The sequence below is a fragment of the Medicago sativa genome, chromosome 2 (assembly GCF_051527215.1).
Source record: "Medicago sativa cultivar Bolivia chromosome 2, Bolivia_mono, whole genome shotgun sequence".
Classification (NCBI taxonomy): domain Eukaryota; kingdom Viridiplantae; phylum Streptophyta; class Magnoliopsida; order Fabales; family Fabaceae; genus Medicago; species Medicago sativa.
In genome coordinates, this window is record NC_140750.1 from 30,456,335 (window position 1) to 30,474,756 (window position 18,422).

The 18,422-nt window shown below is 36.3% G+C and overlaps 3 protein-coding genes and 1 pseudogene across 4 annotated transcripts; 1 reads left to right on the top strand and 3 right to left on the bottom strand.

Moving 5' to 3' along the window:
* LOC146946158 (F-box/kelch-repeat protein At3g23880-like) lies at positions 1-2,468 on the bottom strand. The gene is made up of 2 exons (XM_085744337.1): positions 1,190-2,468; positions 1-332 (listed from the first exon to the last, which is right to left on the bottom strand). The coding sequence occupies exon 1, from the start codon at positions 2,449-2,451 to the stop codon at positions 1,192-1,194; it is 1,260 nt and encodes a 419-aa protein (XP_085600463.1). The 5' UTR covers positions 2,452-2,468; the 3' UTR covers positions 1-332; positions 1,190-1,191.
* Positions 2,469-5,901: 3,433 nt separating this feature from the next.
* LOC146946159 (uncharacterized) lies at positions 5,902-6,318 on the bottom strand. Its single transcript, XM_085748156.1, has one exon. It carries the CDS (start codon positions 6,316-6,318, stop codon positions 5,902-5,904), a length of 417 nt encoding a protein of 138 aa, XP_085604282.1.
* Positions 6,319-6,691: 373 nt separating this feature from the next.
* LOC146946160 (uncharacterized) lies at positions 6,692-9,010 on the top strand (annotated as a pseudogene).
* Positions 9,011-12,607: 3,597 nt separating this feature from the next.
* Positions 12,608-15,402, bottom strand: LOC146946161 (F-box/kelch-repeat protein At3g23880-like). Of its 2 annotated transcripts, none has more exons than XM_085744338.1 (2): positions 14,016-15,402; positions 12,608-12,909 (listed from the first exon to the last, which is right to left on the bottom strand). In XM_085744338.1, the coding sequence occupies exon 1, from the start codon at positions 15,281-15,283 to the stop codon at positions 14,018-14,020; it is 1,266 nt and encodes a 421-aa protein (XP_085600464.1). In that variant the 5' UTR covers positions 15,284-15,402; the 3' UTR covers positions 12,608-12,909; positions 14,016-14,017. The 2 variants fall into 2 exon arrangements, with proteins under 2 accessions (XP_085600464.1, XP_085600465.1); XM_085744339.1 differs by having other exon boundaries at positions 12,608-12,927; positions 14,016-15,388.
* Positions 15,403-18,422: the final 3,020 nt, after the last annotated feature.

An 18,422-nucleotide genomic window follows, 5' to 3' on the forward strand; every position in this document is an offset into this window, starting at 1 on the left:
TGTCAAAGAAAGATCATCAAACTGCAAATGATCATGCCAAATGTGTGATTGAATCGCTTAGCAAAGAGTTGGAGACTTCTACTGGTGCTTACAAAAATATAAGAAGAGTTGCAAAACAACACAAATATTGTGGTAAATTTCTAAAAACACTTTCAAAGTACAAAAAAAGGATCAAGAAAAACGTCTTATACAAAATGAGTACTAAAACCTAAGAAAATGTAGCTCCAATAAGACTCTTTTCCCATTTCTTCCTTCCCGCTATCATGCACCGACCATCAATAACGCCAGATGTGCTTGAAGTTGAGGTTGTGGTCCTATGATTCAAGAAAGACCTATATTGCACATGAGTGAGACACATTAAAATACAAAATGTAGAACAAAAACCCAGAAAAAATTGATACATAATTCTCAAAAGTGCAGCTACATTCCTTTGTGAAAAAGAATAATAGAGATATTAGCTTCAACCTTGATGAATAAAAGTTAATACCACAAGTGACACGACGGTTATGATATTAAAATTTAGATTCTACCGCAATACCATTATCAAGTACAAAAATAAAATATTCATCGTTTCCAAAATTAGTATCAAACCTTGGTTCTCCATGTTGTGGGAGTATAGCCTCTTGTGCTAGACCTAAACCTTTTTTTTTTAGGGAAGACCTAAACCTTGTTTGTTAACTCAATTTATTGCATTAGAAAACAGTTGGTACTCATTCCAAACCTTTGTTCAACCACAAGTAACAAAGGAGGTGGGTTCAAAAACAAGGCTAGGCCATTTTGAATGTGTATACAATACAAAGTACAAGTACTACACACTCATCCTATATAACAAAGTTTTGAAGTAAATGAAGTTAATATTTGTTATGTACAGATCAATAATAGATAATAAATTTGTCCAAGTTAAAGATATATGTAGCCAAATCATTGACATTCTTCTCGCTTTAACATTTCACTTTACTACATTTTAACTTCCCCCCTGCATCTCAATTTTCCTCCAAAAAAATGTATTTTCCTCCAAAATTGAGAACAACTTCATACTTCAGTTTTTGTATTCAAGGGTCATTGAATTTCCTTTTGGGGGGATTATCTTCATGTTATGATAATATATCAAAACAAACTCATTCAGTTCAGAGATCATAAAACACTTAAAAATTAATTAGAACAATTAAATCATTGAAGAAAAACTTACTTTCAAGAGGTTGAAACCAAGCTTTCAACATAATCCATGGTATTAAACCATGATATTTCATTCTTAGTTGCAATTTGGTCAACTTTATTATCTTTCCAATTGTAGAGAATCACATGTTGGTTGTGAAACCCCATGAAGCATTGTTGATTGCTTGCCATTATCAGTGTGTTGGTACTCTCGAAAACACACAATGGTAACAAGAACAATTGAGAACCATATGCAAGGTTAGCACTAATGCCATTGTCAATTTGAAGATTTTGAAAACTAATTTTTAGGAATTGAGTCCAAGACTCTTGAACTCCAAATTCCATCATCTTCCATATAACAAAATGGGTTCCCCTGAAACGGTGAGAAAAACATAGACAATCCATTAACACAGTAACAGATGGCTCAACAGGTGGTACTTCAACAAAACCGCTAGGTGGCAGCAATTGCCGATATGTCTCCGTAGCCAAATCAAGCGAGACTATCACAAATTGTTTGATAGTAATATCATTCCATTCATATTCAGTCTTATCTCGAATAGCCAACCAGTTAATAGTTCCACTCACATAAGCACCGTGAGCCACATTTGGATGACAATGACGACGTCTAACATGAAAGGAAAGCGGAACAATAGGAAAACTTTGAAGATCCCTCCAAACATTATCACTCAAACTGAAAACTTTCACCGTGTTAGCAGAGAATGCCACCACCTTATAAATGTCATTTATAATATCATAGCCGAATGTTAACCTGAAAAAGTTAGTTAAATTACCTAATTTCTCAGATAATGTATTCGTGGCTGGGTTCCATAAACGGAACCAATGCTTACGCGAGCTGAAAGAACCTCCACCCAAGCAGATCAATCCATTGCAGGAACCAACAATGTGATCGCATTTCATATTACGCAATATGTAAGGATCATTGGGAATATTGAATTCCCTCAATCGATAATAGTAAGGTTGGTAGATAGCCAACGGACTTTCGAGCAAATGACTTACAGGAATGGGTACAACACTGGAATAAATGTCGGCAGCACCGTACCAGATTGGTAATAGTAAGATGTGGGTGTTCTGTGGCGATCGGTTAAGGTGCAGTTTGATGAAGGAAGGATGAGAAATTAGGGTTTTCAATGATTTGCAAACGCATTTCAATTGCATCAGAGTTTTGACAGGAAGTCGTGAAAGGATCTCTGTGATGAGTTCATCAAGAAGGATTAACAGCGACGTTGGAACAACGCCGCTGTTTGAAGGAGGAGACTTTGCTGGAGGGGAATTCATGAGAGTGATAGCGACGGTGTTGTTAAACCCTAATACACATTTGTTTTAGTCGTTACGGTCTTTCAACAAAAAAAAGGGTAACCCTAATACATATTTCTTTAATTTTAATAGTTGTAAATATCTGATTTTTTTTTTATTCTTGTTGTTTTGTTTTAGTCGTCGTAAAATTCACGTATATTTGATTTGGTCTTTGTCATATGCAGAATATTCTAAAACTAAATTTGTTTAATTAACTTTAAACTGTTAAATTTTTGAACGATTTTTCGAAGACACTTATAAAACATTATAAAAGGTTCATTTGCTAAAATTTAGATTTTTTTTTAATATGAGATGAATTAAATATGAATTTGTTTAAATGACAAAAGTTCAACATAAAAATAACAAAAAATTGAACGTAGAAATCAAATTTTGAGTTTTTTCAAAAAAAAAAAGAAATCAAATTTTGAACTAATTTTTTGCGGAGGAACTTTTAGTAATGTTCTTAACACGTCTAGAAAAAATCGTTCAAAACCTCAAGAGTTTAAGCATGATTATAAAACATTTGGATTTAGAAGGGACTAAAACTAAGTGTAGAAATTTTTTATAGGGACTAAAACGACTGTTAAAATTAAGGAAGAACTAAACTTAAAAGTCTCAATTTTATAGGAAACAAAAACATATTTAACCCTTTAAAGTAAAGATTAAAATGATTATTATAAAGACCAGTTTAATATTAAATGATTTTATAAGGACTAAAACAAAACATCAAAACAAAAGTTTATATATTTGCAAGGCCTAAAACTAAAAAATATTTTTACATTGACTAAAACTAAAATGTCAGATTTGCCTAGACTATTTGTATAATTAAGACAAAATTTTATGGGTTGATTATATTTTTTATCCCTTTAAATATTTTATATTTTTATTTTAATTGCCTAAAAAATTACTTCGGTTTTTCGTCCTTAGCAATTTTCTACCATTATCTTTAGGTTCTATTTTAAGTCAACAAATGTGTATCATTTAAAAAAAATGGGTTAAATATGTTTTTGATCCCTATAAATATACCAACTTTTCGTTGTAGTCCCTCTAAAATTTTCCTTCAACTTTTAGTCCTTATAAAATTTTCAATCACTACTTTTGGACCCTATTTTCAAGTTAATTTTTGTATTTTTTTTAATGATATGTGTAGAATATTGTAAAACAAATTCCCAAAATAAATAGAATTTTTTAACAAAACATAAATTAAATATGAATTTTTAACCGTCAGAAATATAAAAATTCGTATTAAATTCATGTTTAGTTAAAAAATTCTAATTTTTTTTGGGAGAGATTCTTATAATATTATGAATTTTTCTGCAAATTTTTATTCAATAATATGAATTCTAGGTATAAGTTTACTTTAAAGGAGGGACTAAAAGTTGAAGAAATTTTTTAGAGGTACTAAATCGAAAAGTTGACATATTAATATGGACTAAAACCATATTTAATCATTTTTTTTCAGTCATATTTAGTACATCATTTAATTAACTATTGCAAAAGTTGATTTTTTTTAACAAATGATTAATTAAATATGAAATTTTATGTTTATTGCACTTTAATTTTTTTATTTAATTCATGTTGAATTTTTTTTATAAATGTGAATATCCTTCCTGAAAATTATATGAAAAACAAATGTGAATATCCTTCCTGAAAATTATAGCCAAGAAACAAGTGATTAGCCGACTCTTCCTTCCCACAACACCCATAACATAATAGAAAGCCATGTTGAAGAATTTCTTGGAGAGCTAAATTATCCTTAGCCGATAGCCATATTTAGGTATTATTTTCTTAACTAAATATTTGCTTGAGCAACTTTTAGAGAAACATACAATCCTTCTACTTCACTATGATGGCCAAACAAACAACTAAATGGGATGAGTTTGGAAGATAAAAGCAGGATATTCATGTTAGTGCTGGCAAAATAACCAAAATAATAAGAAGCCACAGCGTGTTAATAACTTTTGGAGGACATATATCATTGTGGTTTTTTTTTAGGAAATATATCATTGTGGGTTTTTTTTTTTAGGAAATATATCATTGTGGGTTTTGTAACTAGTTTTACTATTTATATCTAACTACTAAAAATGATTTGCTATTCCATATTTGTTATCATATTGACTATCCAAAAAAAATGGTATGCAAGTTTTTTCTGTATCATGACATTAGGATACATCAAGTGATGAAAATTAAATGGCCGAAATGGAAAATGACAAAAAGAATGTTCATTAACTACGTTTTGTCATGGATTTCTATTTGAGTGATGGAAGATCGAAGACGTATTTGGTACCTGTCTGCACCACCAACATGATATCAACATATGTAATTGTATTCAATCAATTTCATTTCCATATATTATTAATAGTGTGGTGTCTACGTGTCATTGTCAGTACCGTGTCCGATTTTCATATTTGTGCTTCGACGACCCTCATTTCCCTTCATGTGCAGCATATATCTGTTCTAACAAGCAAGACTTTAGCATTAGCATTAATTTTCCTAAAGTACAATATCAAGACAAACATGCTTTAGTGATTGAACAAGGGTAAAAATACTGTGATAAGAGGATCCACACTCTCAAACTGCTTTACAGTTTTTCCTGCACTTATTTTGATCATTTTCTGATCATTGAGCTCTTCCATGATCCTCCTCACAACCTTTTCAATTTGCTCCTTACTCACCACCTTGTGTCGTGGACCATAGGGTGATAAGCTCCACTCACATGCACCCACCTCCACCCCAAGCCTATGAACCTCAGTAACCAACCTCTCATTCAAAAACTGCTCACTAAATTTGGGTACAACACTTATAGATCAATAATATTAAAACAATCATCCTAAACTTACACTACAAATTTTCAATCAACTAAATATCAGTGCTTTTGTAAAAATATGTAAAGAAAAATTACACTAGAGGCTACTTTCTCTCTTTTTTTTATTGATTATTTATATCAACATTGAACTGGTGACTCACATTCATTCTCAATTTATAGATTTCCTTACAGGACTATGAAATGATCTACTACAACAAATGTTTCAACATTCAGCACCACAATTAACCTTGAGTTCATAACAATGAAACCAAAATCTTAAATAAAAACTGAAAAAGTTCATTTAGTTTTGATGTTATTTTGATAGATTAACAATTATAACTATTATTTTGACGCAACTTAGCTGTTATTTTGATGGATTGACGAGGTAATCTAACTTTTGGAATAGTCAAGTAAGATTTTGGTACTTGAGTGAAACTGAGGTTTAGTCCAAAGTTGTTGACATTTTCATAACTCAGTCTTTGGCAAGCACATAGGACTGGACCACATAGTCTTAGCCTTTATGAAATTTCCAGCAGCATCTCTAATGCATAGACCAATACCAATACGGTTCAATGCTTCCGAGAACGACGCGTCGACATTGCACTTCAATCTTCCCTGCTGCGGTTTTATCCACTGAACTTCAGCTGATATGTATCATTCGCTCTTGCTGGTTGCATTCCAGCAGCTGTTAGCAGTCCCATTGAACTTCCTGTTAAGCCACAACTTTGCTTCTGATTATTTGCAGCTCTCCACTCGTGTAACAGCTGACCTGCACGAGCTGTAATGGTTTGGCACGTCTCAGAAATATCCTGCCAAATTCTTAAATTACGGTTTTTCCATAAACTCCATAAAATCACAGAAAATTGCTCGGCTTTCTCCTTCGTTAACTCTTGTAATAAAGTAAAAATGATCTCAGCCGCAGTGTTGTTACTAAGCATTACCGAGTTCACTTTGTCTACTAAAGAGCAGATCAGCCATACATTTCTTGCCTTCGGACAATCAAACAGCACACGAGATGCATCCTCATAATTTTTCTCACACATAGCACACGCAGATGGACAATTTACGCCTTCATCCAACAATCTTGCTCGCGTGCGCAGACATCCCCTACACACTCTCAATAACAAGTTTTTCACTTTCGGAGGTACCTTCAGCTTCCAAATACTCGTTCAATTACCGGGCCGGTGCAAAAATGAATTGTCCGCAATATTTTCCAAGCATAGCCTGTAAGCGCTTCTAACTGAAAACTGACCATTTTTCTCCATATTCCAAATTAGTTGGTCTTCCGCCACTTGACTAATCAGAGTAGTTCTAAGAATCTCTTGAACCACGGTATTGTCAAAATAATAAGTAATTAATTGTTGGTTCCAACTATTATTCCCATGATCAATAAGAGAATGAATCCTTGTCTGCTAAATGACTTCATCTGATTGCCCCACTCCTGAAATACTTCCTTCATTGTACAACCATGGTACCTCAAAAATTGGGATATTCATACCATTTCTGATTTTCCATCTAGACCCATCACGAACAACCCTCCTAGCAGTAAAGATGCTTCACCACACGAAACTCGGATTATGACCAATTTTTGCGCCAAGATAATCCGTGCGAGGGAAGTACCGCGCCTTAAACAATTTTGTCACCAAACTCTCTGTATCAGTTTGAATCTTCCATCCATGTTTACCTAACATTGCCATGTTGAAAGTTGTTAAGTCTTTGAATCCCATGCTCCCACACTTCTTATGCGCACTGAGTTTATCCCAAGATAGCTAATGAATACCTCTGACGTTATTTTCACCATTTCCCACCAAAACGCATTCAACATCTTTTCAATAGAATCAATTAGAGGGCAGCAAGAAAATACTCATAACATATGTGGGTGAATTTTGGGCAAGGATTTATGACCTTCCCCTAAAACAGAGGTCAGAGGAGATGGCGCAGAAGCTTGGGAAGCAAACAGGTTAGGCAAACCCCTCAAGAGAGGAACAGTGGTCAAGTATCAAGGCAAGAACCTTCGGGTTTATTTCAAATATGAACGATTGCCCACTTTCTGTTTTGTATGTGGGAAAATCGGCCATCAAATCAAAGATTCTGAAGAGATGGATGGGAAGGATGAAGCTGAGTTTGAAGAAATTGAAGCAAAGGAGCTGCCATTTGGTCAATGGATGAGGGCCTCCCCACTACCAAAAATCTCTATGGATATCAAGAAAGAAAATAGTTCTGGTTCATGTGGTAAAAGTCTGTTTGCAGAAACAAGTAATAGCAATGGAGGATCGCATGAGAAGAAAAGGAATGAGGTGGAAGGGCAGAATATTGCGGCAAATAATATGATCAAAACCATTCAGCAGGAGCCAACATTGAACACTGAGATTGATAAGTCACAAAGTGAAGTGGAGAGTGTGGCAGAATCACTAGGTAACGTTGCAATCACACCTGAAGGTCTACAACACCCTGACAAAGGGTCACAGTTTGAATCAAAGCTTGTGAAGCCAGCCAAAAAATGGTCGAGGAAGAAAGGAGACAGGAAGGGGAAGACTCAAGAGAAAAAGTTGGTTGCTGAACTAAGAAAAAGACAACTTGTGGAGGTAACAATCTCAGAAGGTGACCCAATGGACTTATGTGGGGCCGAACAAAAGAGGAGAACCATAGTTAACAAGGTTTCTGTGCAATTACCAGAGGGGGTGTTGGAAGACCAACACCTCCTACCCAATGAAAATATTAAGTTGGAACTGCATAGGGTTGGGGAATCCCTTTACAGTTCGAGTCTTGTTGAGGCTTATCCGAGTTGAAAATCATGTTTGTGTCTTCTTAATGGAGACTAGTTTAAAGAGTTTTGAGATGGAAGCAGTAAAACAAAGATGTGGTTTCAATTCTTTTCTTGCCGTTGACTATAGAGGTGTTGGGAAGGAAAGAGCTGGAGGTTTGGCCTTGCTGTGGAGTGAACCGATACAAATTTCTGTCTTATCTTATTCCTTAAATCACATTGGTGGTTCTTTTGTAGATGGAGAAAATAATCAACAGTGTTATTTTTCTTGCATCTGTGGATACCCGGAGGAATGCAACAAGAATAAAACTTGGCAACTGATAGAGGAACTTTCTAACACTGTTGAGAGCAAATGGACCTGTTTTGGTGACTTGAACGACATAATCAACTCGACAGAAAAGGTGGGAGGCAATACCAGAAGTCCGAACCAACTTATGTTGGGGAGGAATGCGATAGACACTTGCAGACTCCTTGATCTGGGTTATGAGGGTCATCCACTCACTTGGACATGTGGTAGGGAACTTGAAGAAAACATCCAATGCAGACTAGACAGAGCCTTGGCAACGAAGGAGTTCATCAACAGATTCTCTCCTATCAGAGTTATCCACCTTCCCAGGTATGGTTCTGATCATGCTCCTATTTTAATTGAATTGGAAGCTGTTTCTTTGAGACATTGAAAAAAAGAGTCCACTTATTTCGGTTTGAAGAAGCATGGACAAAAGATGAGAGTTGCGAGGATACGATTCAGAATACTTGGATGAGGGAGGCTAACAATGTTTCTAGCCGAATTAAGGCTATGCACCATCTAGACTTTTCTTTTGATAAATTTAATTTAAGCTCGGTTAGGAAGGAGATCAAAAGAATTGAAAAACTTTTACATGATGAAAATTTATGGTCTAGTTCCCATGAAGACTTGGTGCGTTTCAAAACTCTTGAGAACCAACTTGATGAGAAATTGAAGATAGAGGAGATCATATGGAGACAAAGAAGTAGGGCGATGTGGCTTATGGAAGGAGATAAAAACACTAAATTCTTTCATGAGAAGGCCAACCAAAGGAGGAAAACAAATGAGGTTAGGAAGATGAAGGATGCAGACGGGGTGTGGTGGAATGGAGATGATCATGTGGAGAGGATCTTAATTGACTATTTCTCGAAAATATTCTCTTCTTCCAACCCGACTGATGTTGATGTTGTCTGTGAAGTTGTGAGGGGAAAATTAAATGGCGAGCATAAAGGAATGTGTGCATCTAGTTTTACAAGTCAAGAAATGAAAGACGCAATTTTTCATATGCATCCGCTGAAATCACCAGGTCCAGATGGCCTTCCTGCCGTATTTTTTTAGAAGTACTGGCACATTGTAGGTGGAGATGTCCAGAATCTTGTCCTTGAAGTTTTGAACAAAGGAAAAAGTCCAAAGGATATAAACAGTACCTATATTACCCTTATTCCTAAGTGCAAGAATCCTTCTTCTCCAAAGGATTTCCGACCAATAAGTCTTTGTAATGTGGTGATAAAAATTGTAACAAAAACCATTGCAAATAGACTAAAGCAAATTCTGCCTGACGTAATAGATGAAGAACAGAGTGCCTTTGTCAAAGGTAGGTTGATCATTGGTAATGCCCTCATTGCTATGGAATGTTTCCATTGGATGAAAAAGAAAAAGAAGGGTAAGAAAGGTATGATGGCCCTTAAGTTGGACATGTCAAAATCATATGATCGAATTGAGTGGAATTTTGTCCGTGGTGTGTTAGAGGCTATGGGTTTTCCTGTTATTTTTGTTGATCTTATTTTAAAGTGTATATCCTCTGTTTCTTACCAAATCCTGATAAATGGACAATCGAGCAAACATTTTACTCTGGAGAGAGGACTCAGGTAGGGGGACCCTCTTTCCCCGTATTTGTTTATTCTATGTGCTGATGTCTTGTCAGGCTTGTTGTCTAAGGAGGCTAAATTAAACAAGATCCATGGTATTCAAGTAGCAAGAAAGGCCCCGAAAATTTCACATTTGCTGTTCGCTGATGATAGCTTGTTGTTTGCTCGGGCTAATGTATCAGAAGCCGAGCGAATATTGCAAATTCTGCATTCTTACCAGATGGCTTCAGGACAAGTGGTTAATTTGGACAAGTCAGAGGCATCCTTTAGTCGAAATGTGCTTGATATGGAAAAAGAAATTATCTGTAATAAGATGAATGTAAAGACTGTGATGTCTCACACTAGATACCTGGGCCTCCCAGTTGTATTTGGTATATCCAAAAAGGAGATTTTCTCTTTTGTCATTGACCGCGTCTGGAAAAAGCTAAAAGGTTGGAAAGATAGATACCTCTCGAGAGCTGGGAAGGAAGTGTTGATCAAAGCGGTGGCACAAGCTATTCCAAGCTACATTATGAGTTGCTATAAATTGCCAGAAGGCTGCTGCAGTGAGATTGAAAGGCTACTAGCACAATTCTGGTGGGGTACAAAAGAAGGTAAAAGGAAAATTCACTGGATGAGTTTGGATCGAATGGCTAAGGCAAAAGTCAAAGGGGGCATGAGATTCCGGGGTGTGAGTAACTTCAATAAAGCACTTCTCGGGAAACATTGTTGGAGGTTGTTAATCGGAGAGGAATCACTTATGGGAAAGGTTTTTAAATCTCGTTATCATCCTAGAGGAAGCTTCATAGAAGCAAAATTGGGTTTCTTGCCTAGTTATGCATGGAGAAGTATCATGAGTGCTAGAGAAGTAATTACGAAAGGCGGAAAGTGGAGGATAGGTAATGGTGAGAAAGTAAGGATTTGGCATGACAATTGGCTCCCAAGTGTGAGCAATCCTTGTGTTAAAAGTCAAGTTGAAATTCTCAACCAAGATGATTTTGTGAGTACTCTTATTGATCAAGACACTAAGCATTGGAACAAAGACTTAATTTTCTGTCTTTAATCAGTTTGAAGCACAAATTATTGTTAGTATCCCTCTTTCATTTAGGCTTCCAGTGGATTCTTTTTTGCGGAATGGTGAGAAGGATAGCACGTATTCAGTTCGCTCAGCTTACCATCAATTGGGAGTTGATAGGAGGAAAGATCTACCGGGCTCGTCTCATGATCCAAATGATAAATTATGGAAGGAGATTTGGCGGATTAATCTCCCAAACATAATTAAAAACTTTGTTTGGAGGTTGGCAAAAAATATCCTCCCCACTCGAGATAACCTGTGTAAAAAAGAATTGAAAATTGAATATGTTTGTCCTTTTTGCTTCAATGAGGTAGAAACATCTGAGCACTTATTCATTGTAACATTGCAAAACTATCTTGGTTTTCATCTAGCCTTGGGCTCCATGTTCCTCAAAACTCTTCTTTGAACAATTGGTTATTATGCTGGCTGAAGAGAAAAGATACTTTAGGGACTCAATTGTTTTGTTCTATTTTGTGGAAATTGTGGTTTTTTTAGGAACCAAGTTGTGTTTAAGCAACTCAGGCCCTCTCCCCCTGATATAGCAATTGCTGCTCTGAATTTTGTTGATGAATTTAATCGTACTGTTCCTACGCAGAAAAAGCAAAGGCAAAATCATAATGCCACTAGCCCTGTCGTTCACCGTGCTCATACTATTCAGGTTGATGCAGGTTGCTTTTCGGAAGGTTTTACTACCTTTGGCTGTGTGTTTAAAGACTCATCGGGTAACATTTATTTCTCAGCTTGCAAGAGAGAGTGACATCAGATCCCACTCTAGCTGAAGCCTTAGCGATTCGTTGGTCCTTGCAACTAGCGGCTGATCAAAATCTGAAGGAAGCTACTAGCCAATCAGATGCACTTGTGGTGATTGAATGAATTAGAGGATCTAATTCAATTGCTAGGATTGAACCAATAGTGTCAGATTGTAAACTGTTGTTGAATGCTTTTAGTATTGTGTCTGTTAATTTTATAAGTAGAGATTTAAATGTCCTAGCTCGTAGGCTTGTTGGTCATGCTATGCATGTTGGGTGTAAGTCTTGGATGGGTTATGCCTTTCCATTAGATGAAAACACTATCTGTTGTAACTCTTCTACTGTTATTTGAATGAAGTAGTTTGAATTTAAAAAAAAAAAAAAATTGCATCTAGTAAAATGATTTTAATTGAGTGATTTTGTGACAGTAATCATATTTTTACAACCTGTCACAATTAGACTAGTGTGCAGTTGTTGATATAAAAATCTTCTAACAAAATGTGAGTTGAGTTCCTCAGTGATCACAAGGAATCTACATAGATACTAGAAACTGTATACATACACTATATATATTAGCCCCTCAAGTAAAACCAGTTTGTCATGAAACTCATACACTCCAAGCTTAAAACACAGAAAAATACTGAAGGTGAAAAAAAAGTACAGATATCAAAGTTAGCTAGTGAGGACCCTTTACTTGTACATGCACCTTGACCCATACCTGCATGCTCTACCCTGGCTTCACTATTGGATAAAAATAAAGTTCTCCTGTTGAAAATAGTTGATAGCAGGAGCAATTTAAATCCACGGGAAAATTCGCAGAAACGTCAAAGAAAGATCATCCAACCATGATATCGACATATAATTAAATGTGTATATTATGCAACTGCAAATGGTTGTGCAAAATATGTGATTGAATTACTTAGCAAATAAATGGTCATACAAAATGTGTGATTGAATCACTTAATGAGTTATAGACTTCTGGCGCATACACAAATATTTTATGGTAAATTTCTACAAACACTTTCAATTCAAAGAAGTCCGAAAGAAGCATCAGGAGGGTTGTAAACGTCTTATACAAAATGAGTACTAAAACTAAAGCAAATGTAGTTCCAATAAGACTCTTTTTGCCTTTCTTCCTACCATCCTGCATCGAGCATCAATAACGCTAGATGTGCTTGAAGTTGAGATTGCGGTCCTATAATTCAAGAAAAACCTATATTGTGAAAAAGATTAAAATACAAAATGTAGAACAAAACACAAAAACTGAATGCATAATCGTCAAAAGTGCAGTCATGTTCCTTTGTAAGAAAATAATAGAGAAATTAGCTTCAACCTTGACGCCTAAAAGCCAGCACCACAAGTGAAAGTGACATGACGGTTATGATATGAAAGTTTAGATTCTACCCCAATATCATTATCAAGTATACAAATAAAATTATCATCCTTTTCAAAATTAGTTGGATATACTTGCACCGGTATAACCAAAAGTAAACCCAAGAATAATATCAAATATATATATATATACAATTATTTGCAGAAGTTTTTTCATTATTAAAAAACATGGTAATAGGATAACTCTTTTGTTTCCGATAGGTTCCCTCTACTAGATGTAATCCTATTCGAGGTGCGCCAGACACTAAAATGTGGATACCTTTCCCAGCTAAGATTTGAACCTTGGTTCTCCACGTTGTGAGTCTAGCCTCTTCCCCCAAACCTTGTTGGTTAACTCAATTTATTATATTAAAAAATAGTTGGTACTCATTCCAAACCTCTGTTCACCCACAAGTAACAAAGGAGGTGGCTACACAAACATATGCTTAGCCAATTTGAATGTGTATACAATACAAAGTACAAGTACAACACACTCATTATCTATAACAGTCTTTTAAGTAAATGAAAGTAATATCAGTTTGAAGAGTAAATGATATTTCCCTTTTCTCATCTATGTATAGATCAATAATAGACAATAAATTTGTCTAAGTCTAAGGATATTTGTAACCAACCCATTGACATGATTCTCTCCTTAACGTTCTACCTTAACACTTTTTAAAACTTTTTTCCCTGCATTTCAATTTGAAATAATGTACTATTCTCCAAAATTGAGAACAACTTCATACTTTCATTTTTGCTGATTACAAACCAAATAAAGATGACGCAAGAGTCATTGAATTTCCTTTTGGGAGGATTATCTTCAAGTTATAATAATATATGAAAACAATCAAAACCAAACTCATTAAGTTCAGAGATCATAAAACACATAAAAATTAATTAGAATAATTAAATCAATGAAGATAAACTTACTTTCAAGATGTTGAAACCAAGCTTTCAACATAATCCTTTGTATCAAACCACATTATTCGATTGTTAGTTGCAATTTGCTCAACTTTATTTTCTCTCCAATTATAGAGAATTGCATGTTGGCTGTGCCCCCAATAATCAATGTAGCCTTCTTGATTGCTTGCCATTATCAGTGTGTTGGTACTCTCAGAAACACACAATGGTAACAAGAACAATTGAGAACCATATGCAAGACTATCACTAATGCCATGATCAATACGAAGATTTTGAAAACTAATTTTAAGGAATTGAGTCCAAGACTCTTGAACTCCAAATTCCATCATCTTCCATATAACAAAATGGGTTCCTCTGAAACGGTGAGAAAAACATAGACAATCCATCAACACAGAAACAGATGGCTCAACGGGTGGCACTTCAACAAAACCGCTAGGTGGCAGCAATTGCCGATATGACTCCGTAGACAAATCAAGCGAGACTATCACAAATTGATCAATTGTAATATCATTCCATTCATATTCAGTCTTATCTCGAATAGCCAACCAGTTAATAGTTCCACCCACATAAACACCGAGATCCACATATGGATGACAATGACGACTAACATGAAGGGAAAACGGAACAATAGGAAAACTTTGAATATCCCTCCAAACATGATCACTCAAACTGAAAACTTTCACCGAGTTAGCAGAGAAGTCCACCACCTTATAAGTTTCGTTTGAAATATCATAGCCAAATGTTAACCTAGAATGGTTGGTTAAATAACCTAATTTATCAGACAATGTATTCGTGGCTGGGTTCCAGATACGAAACCAAGTGTTTGCAGGCTCAGTAGCCCACGTATCTCCGCGCAAACAAAGCAATCCATTGCAGGAACCAATGATGTGATCGCAATCCATATTACTCAAAAAGTAATAAGGATTCTTGGGGATATCAAATTCCCTCAATCCGTCAAAGTATCTGTTAGCCAACGGAAGTTCAAGCAAACTACTTACCGGAATGGGTACAGCACTCATATCCATCTCGTCAGGATTGGCCCAGTCTGGTAATAGTAAGAGGTGGGTGTTCCGTGGCGATCGGTGAAGGTGCAATTTGACGAAGGAAGGATGAGAAATTAGGGTTTTCAATGATTTGCAAACGCATTTCAATTGCATCAGAGTTTTGACAGGAAGTCGAGAAAGGATTTCTGCGATGAGTTCATCAAGAAGGATTAACAGCGACGTTGGAACAACGCCGCCGTTTGAATGCGGAGACTTTGCAGGAGGGAAATTCATGAGATGTTGTTGTAAATTGAAATTGGTGTTAGAAAGTGTTGAACCCTAAAATACACATTTGGGGATTTTTGGGTCGTGATCTTTAGAAGGGAAAAGTAAAAGCTTAAAGAGAGTTGCTTTTTTGACAAAAAATACTTCCAATTGACACATGGAAATGACCTTAATGCCCCCAGCGGTTGTTAACTGCCGCTGGAAAACACGCCGGTAGTTAACTACCGTTGAGTGTCAGCGGTTGTTAGCTACCGCCGAAGCTGAATGTAGCGGTTTGTAACTGCCGCTACGTGCTTGCCCATTTTCCAGAAGCTCATTTCCATATTCCTTATTTTGTGTCTTTCCTAACCAATTTTAACTTTCATTTTCATCTAAAAATTTTATCAAATAACCAATTGAAAATTCTTCTAAAATTTTCATCTAATAATACCTAAACATATTCATCCAATATTTAACAGGAACATGGTAAAATTAAAACGCAAGAAATAATATAAAATGAACGTACGTATATGTCATAAAAATAGGAAAATGTACGGAACATGTCATAATAATACATCATGATCATCATACTCAAAAAATACATAAGTAAATCCTAATACTAATCAGCCATGCCTAGCCTGCCTCTGCTGCCCCCTGCGCCGCCTGGAAATCTGATAAGTAAGGACAGGCTCAGTAGCACTAACTATCCGCAAGACCTCCTGGACAACCTCCTCTTTGGTCATCTCGCCATGCCTGGCCGCAATATCTCGGGCTATGTGCGCCACATCCCGAATGATCGTCAGTGTGTCAGGCATCTCTCTGGCATGCTCCTCCTCAATCAGCTGCTCGACGTTCGCCGACCTAGGAGGGGATCCCTCATCAGGTGGGAGAATGCGAGGGTGAGAGATTGTGGCATACCAAGCCATGTAGCCAGGAACATGATGCCATGGTGTCTGACACCCATCTACCCAACCACCTACTAACCATGCCGCAACGTCCATCAACACAGTAGTCAGCATCTGTGTAGGCACCTGAGGGACAGCTGAAGGATGTCTGGGAACGTCCTGGACAAAGGAGAACTGCCTCTTCACCCGCTCAGGCAAATGACGGTACACCATCTCCTTCCCGCACATGAGCCATCCAGAGTAAGTGCACAGCATCTGAAATGGGTGGACGTCTCTGCGATCACCATAGGTAGAAAACCTGACATCATCCACCTCCAAGCGATCCAGGACTACGCGGTAATGGTGCACACTTGTATGGCCTTTGGTAGTGAGTAGGGGTGTTCGCGGTTCGGTCTGGATCGGTTTTGAGGTAAAAAATCAACCGATCCAAAATAAAAATCACGTGCGGTTCGGTTCGGTTTGGATGATTATGTTAAAAAAATCCGAACCGATCCGATCCAAATATATGCGATTTAATTTGGATCGGTTTTTGGATATCCAAAGTGCAACATGTAATTTTTTTATTAATATTATATTACTCATACATCGTAAAATAATAGGTTTGATACAAAATATGACATATTTATTAAAAAAAGTTAACATTACACGATGAAAATGATTGATTATATTTGAAATAGAAGAAGTAGTAATAATATAGATTAAATTAATGCAATATATAAGATTAAATACCAATAATAAATATATTAATGCATTATATATTACTAATAAAATAATAAATAAGTATAAAAATTTACTTTTGCGGTTCGGTTTGGTTCGGTTCGGTTTTGAAAAAGCAATCCGAAATCCGATCCGATCATAGCGGTTTTTCCAAAACAACATCCAAACACATCCAAAAATATTCGGTTTTTTGCGGTTTTCGGTTTTTTTGGATCGGTTTGCGGTTTTATTTTGGATCGGTTTGGATTTGAACACCCCTAGTAGTGAGCCATCTCCCAGCACATGGTGTCCGCGGGTCCCAATCCGGGTTACGCCTCGTTATATTAATTAATTAAATCACTTACGCTACGTTATATTAATTAATTAAACAACTTACGCTACGTTATATTAATTAATTAAATCACTTACGCTACGTTATATTAATTAATTAAACAACTTACGCTACGTTATATTAATTAATTAAATCACTTACGCTACGTTATATTAATTAATTAAATCACTTACGCTACGTTATATTAATTAATTAAATCACTTACGCTACGTTATATTAATTAATTAAACAACTTACGCTACGTTATATTAATTAATTAAATCACTTACGCTACGTTATATTAATTAATTAAACAACTTACGCTACGTTATATTAATTAATTAAATCACTTACGCTACGTTATATTAATTAATTAAATCACTTACGCTACGTTATATTAATTAATTAAACAACTTACGCTACGTTATATTAATTAATTAAATCACTTACGCTACGTTATATTAATTAATTAAACAACCTACGCTACATTATATTAATTAATTAAACAACTTACGCTACGTTATATTAATTAATTAAATCACTTACGCTACGTTATATTAATTAATTAAATCACTTACGCTACCTAATATAATTAATTAAAACATTTAAAGAATTTTAAACAATTTAAACACTTACATTATTGTGGTTCACCCAAAGAGGGTTCGCCACATGCCTCGAGTAGTCGGACAACAATGCCAAGGTCTGAGGTCCTCCAGGAAAGGGAGCCTCTCCAGCAGGATAGAGCGGTATCCGCCGAACACGACCACCTCGTCGTGGCTGAGGCTGACGCTCAGGCTCACCCTCGAGAATAACATTCTTTGCCTCCATATAATCTGCCACAACATCCTCTGGCACCCCCTCATCATCTCCCATCTCCTCATCCTGTGCCTCGCCCTCCGGCGGCGGCTGATAAAACATTCTCTCCTCCTTCATCCGATCATATCCAGCAAAACCCTCATCCGCATACCCAGCATAATCATGCGCTGGTGTCGGATCAACCACCTGGGAGGAGTCATCCACATGTGCTTGTGACTGTGAGCCCTCTCCATGAATCCTCGGGTCCCTGCGCTTCCGAGGCTTAGGGACATACGGGTCATCAGCCCTCCTTTCTCTCCGAGCACTAGCGGTACTCGCCTCTTTACCTCTCTGCATCCTATCCTCTCTAATAACCCGCTGCTGCTCATCCGTATCCCTAGCCATATCTGTACAAAACAAATTTTAAAAAACATAAATAAGT

Coding starts and splice junctions, on each gene's coding strand:
- LOC146946161 (XM_085744338.1), bottom strand. CDS start 15,283: ATGAATTTCCCTCCTGCAAAGTCTCCGCATTCAAACGGCGGCGTTGTT.
- LOC146946158 (XM_085744337.1), bottom strand. CDS start 2,451: ATGAATTCCCCTCCAGCAAAGTCTCCTCCTTCAAACAGCGGCGTTGTT.
- LOC146946159 (XM_085748156.1), bottom strand. CDS start 6,318: ATGTGTGAGAAAAATTATGAGGATGCATCTCGTGTGCTGTTTGATTGT.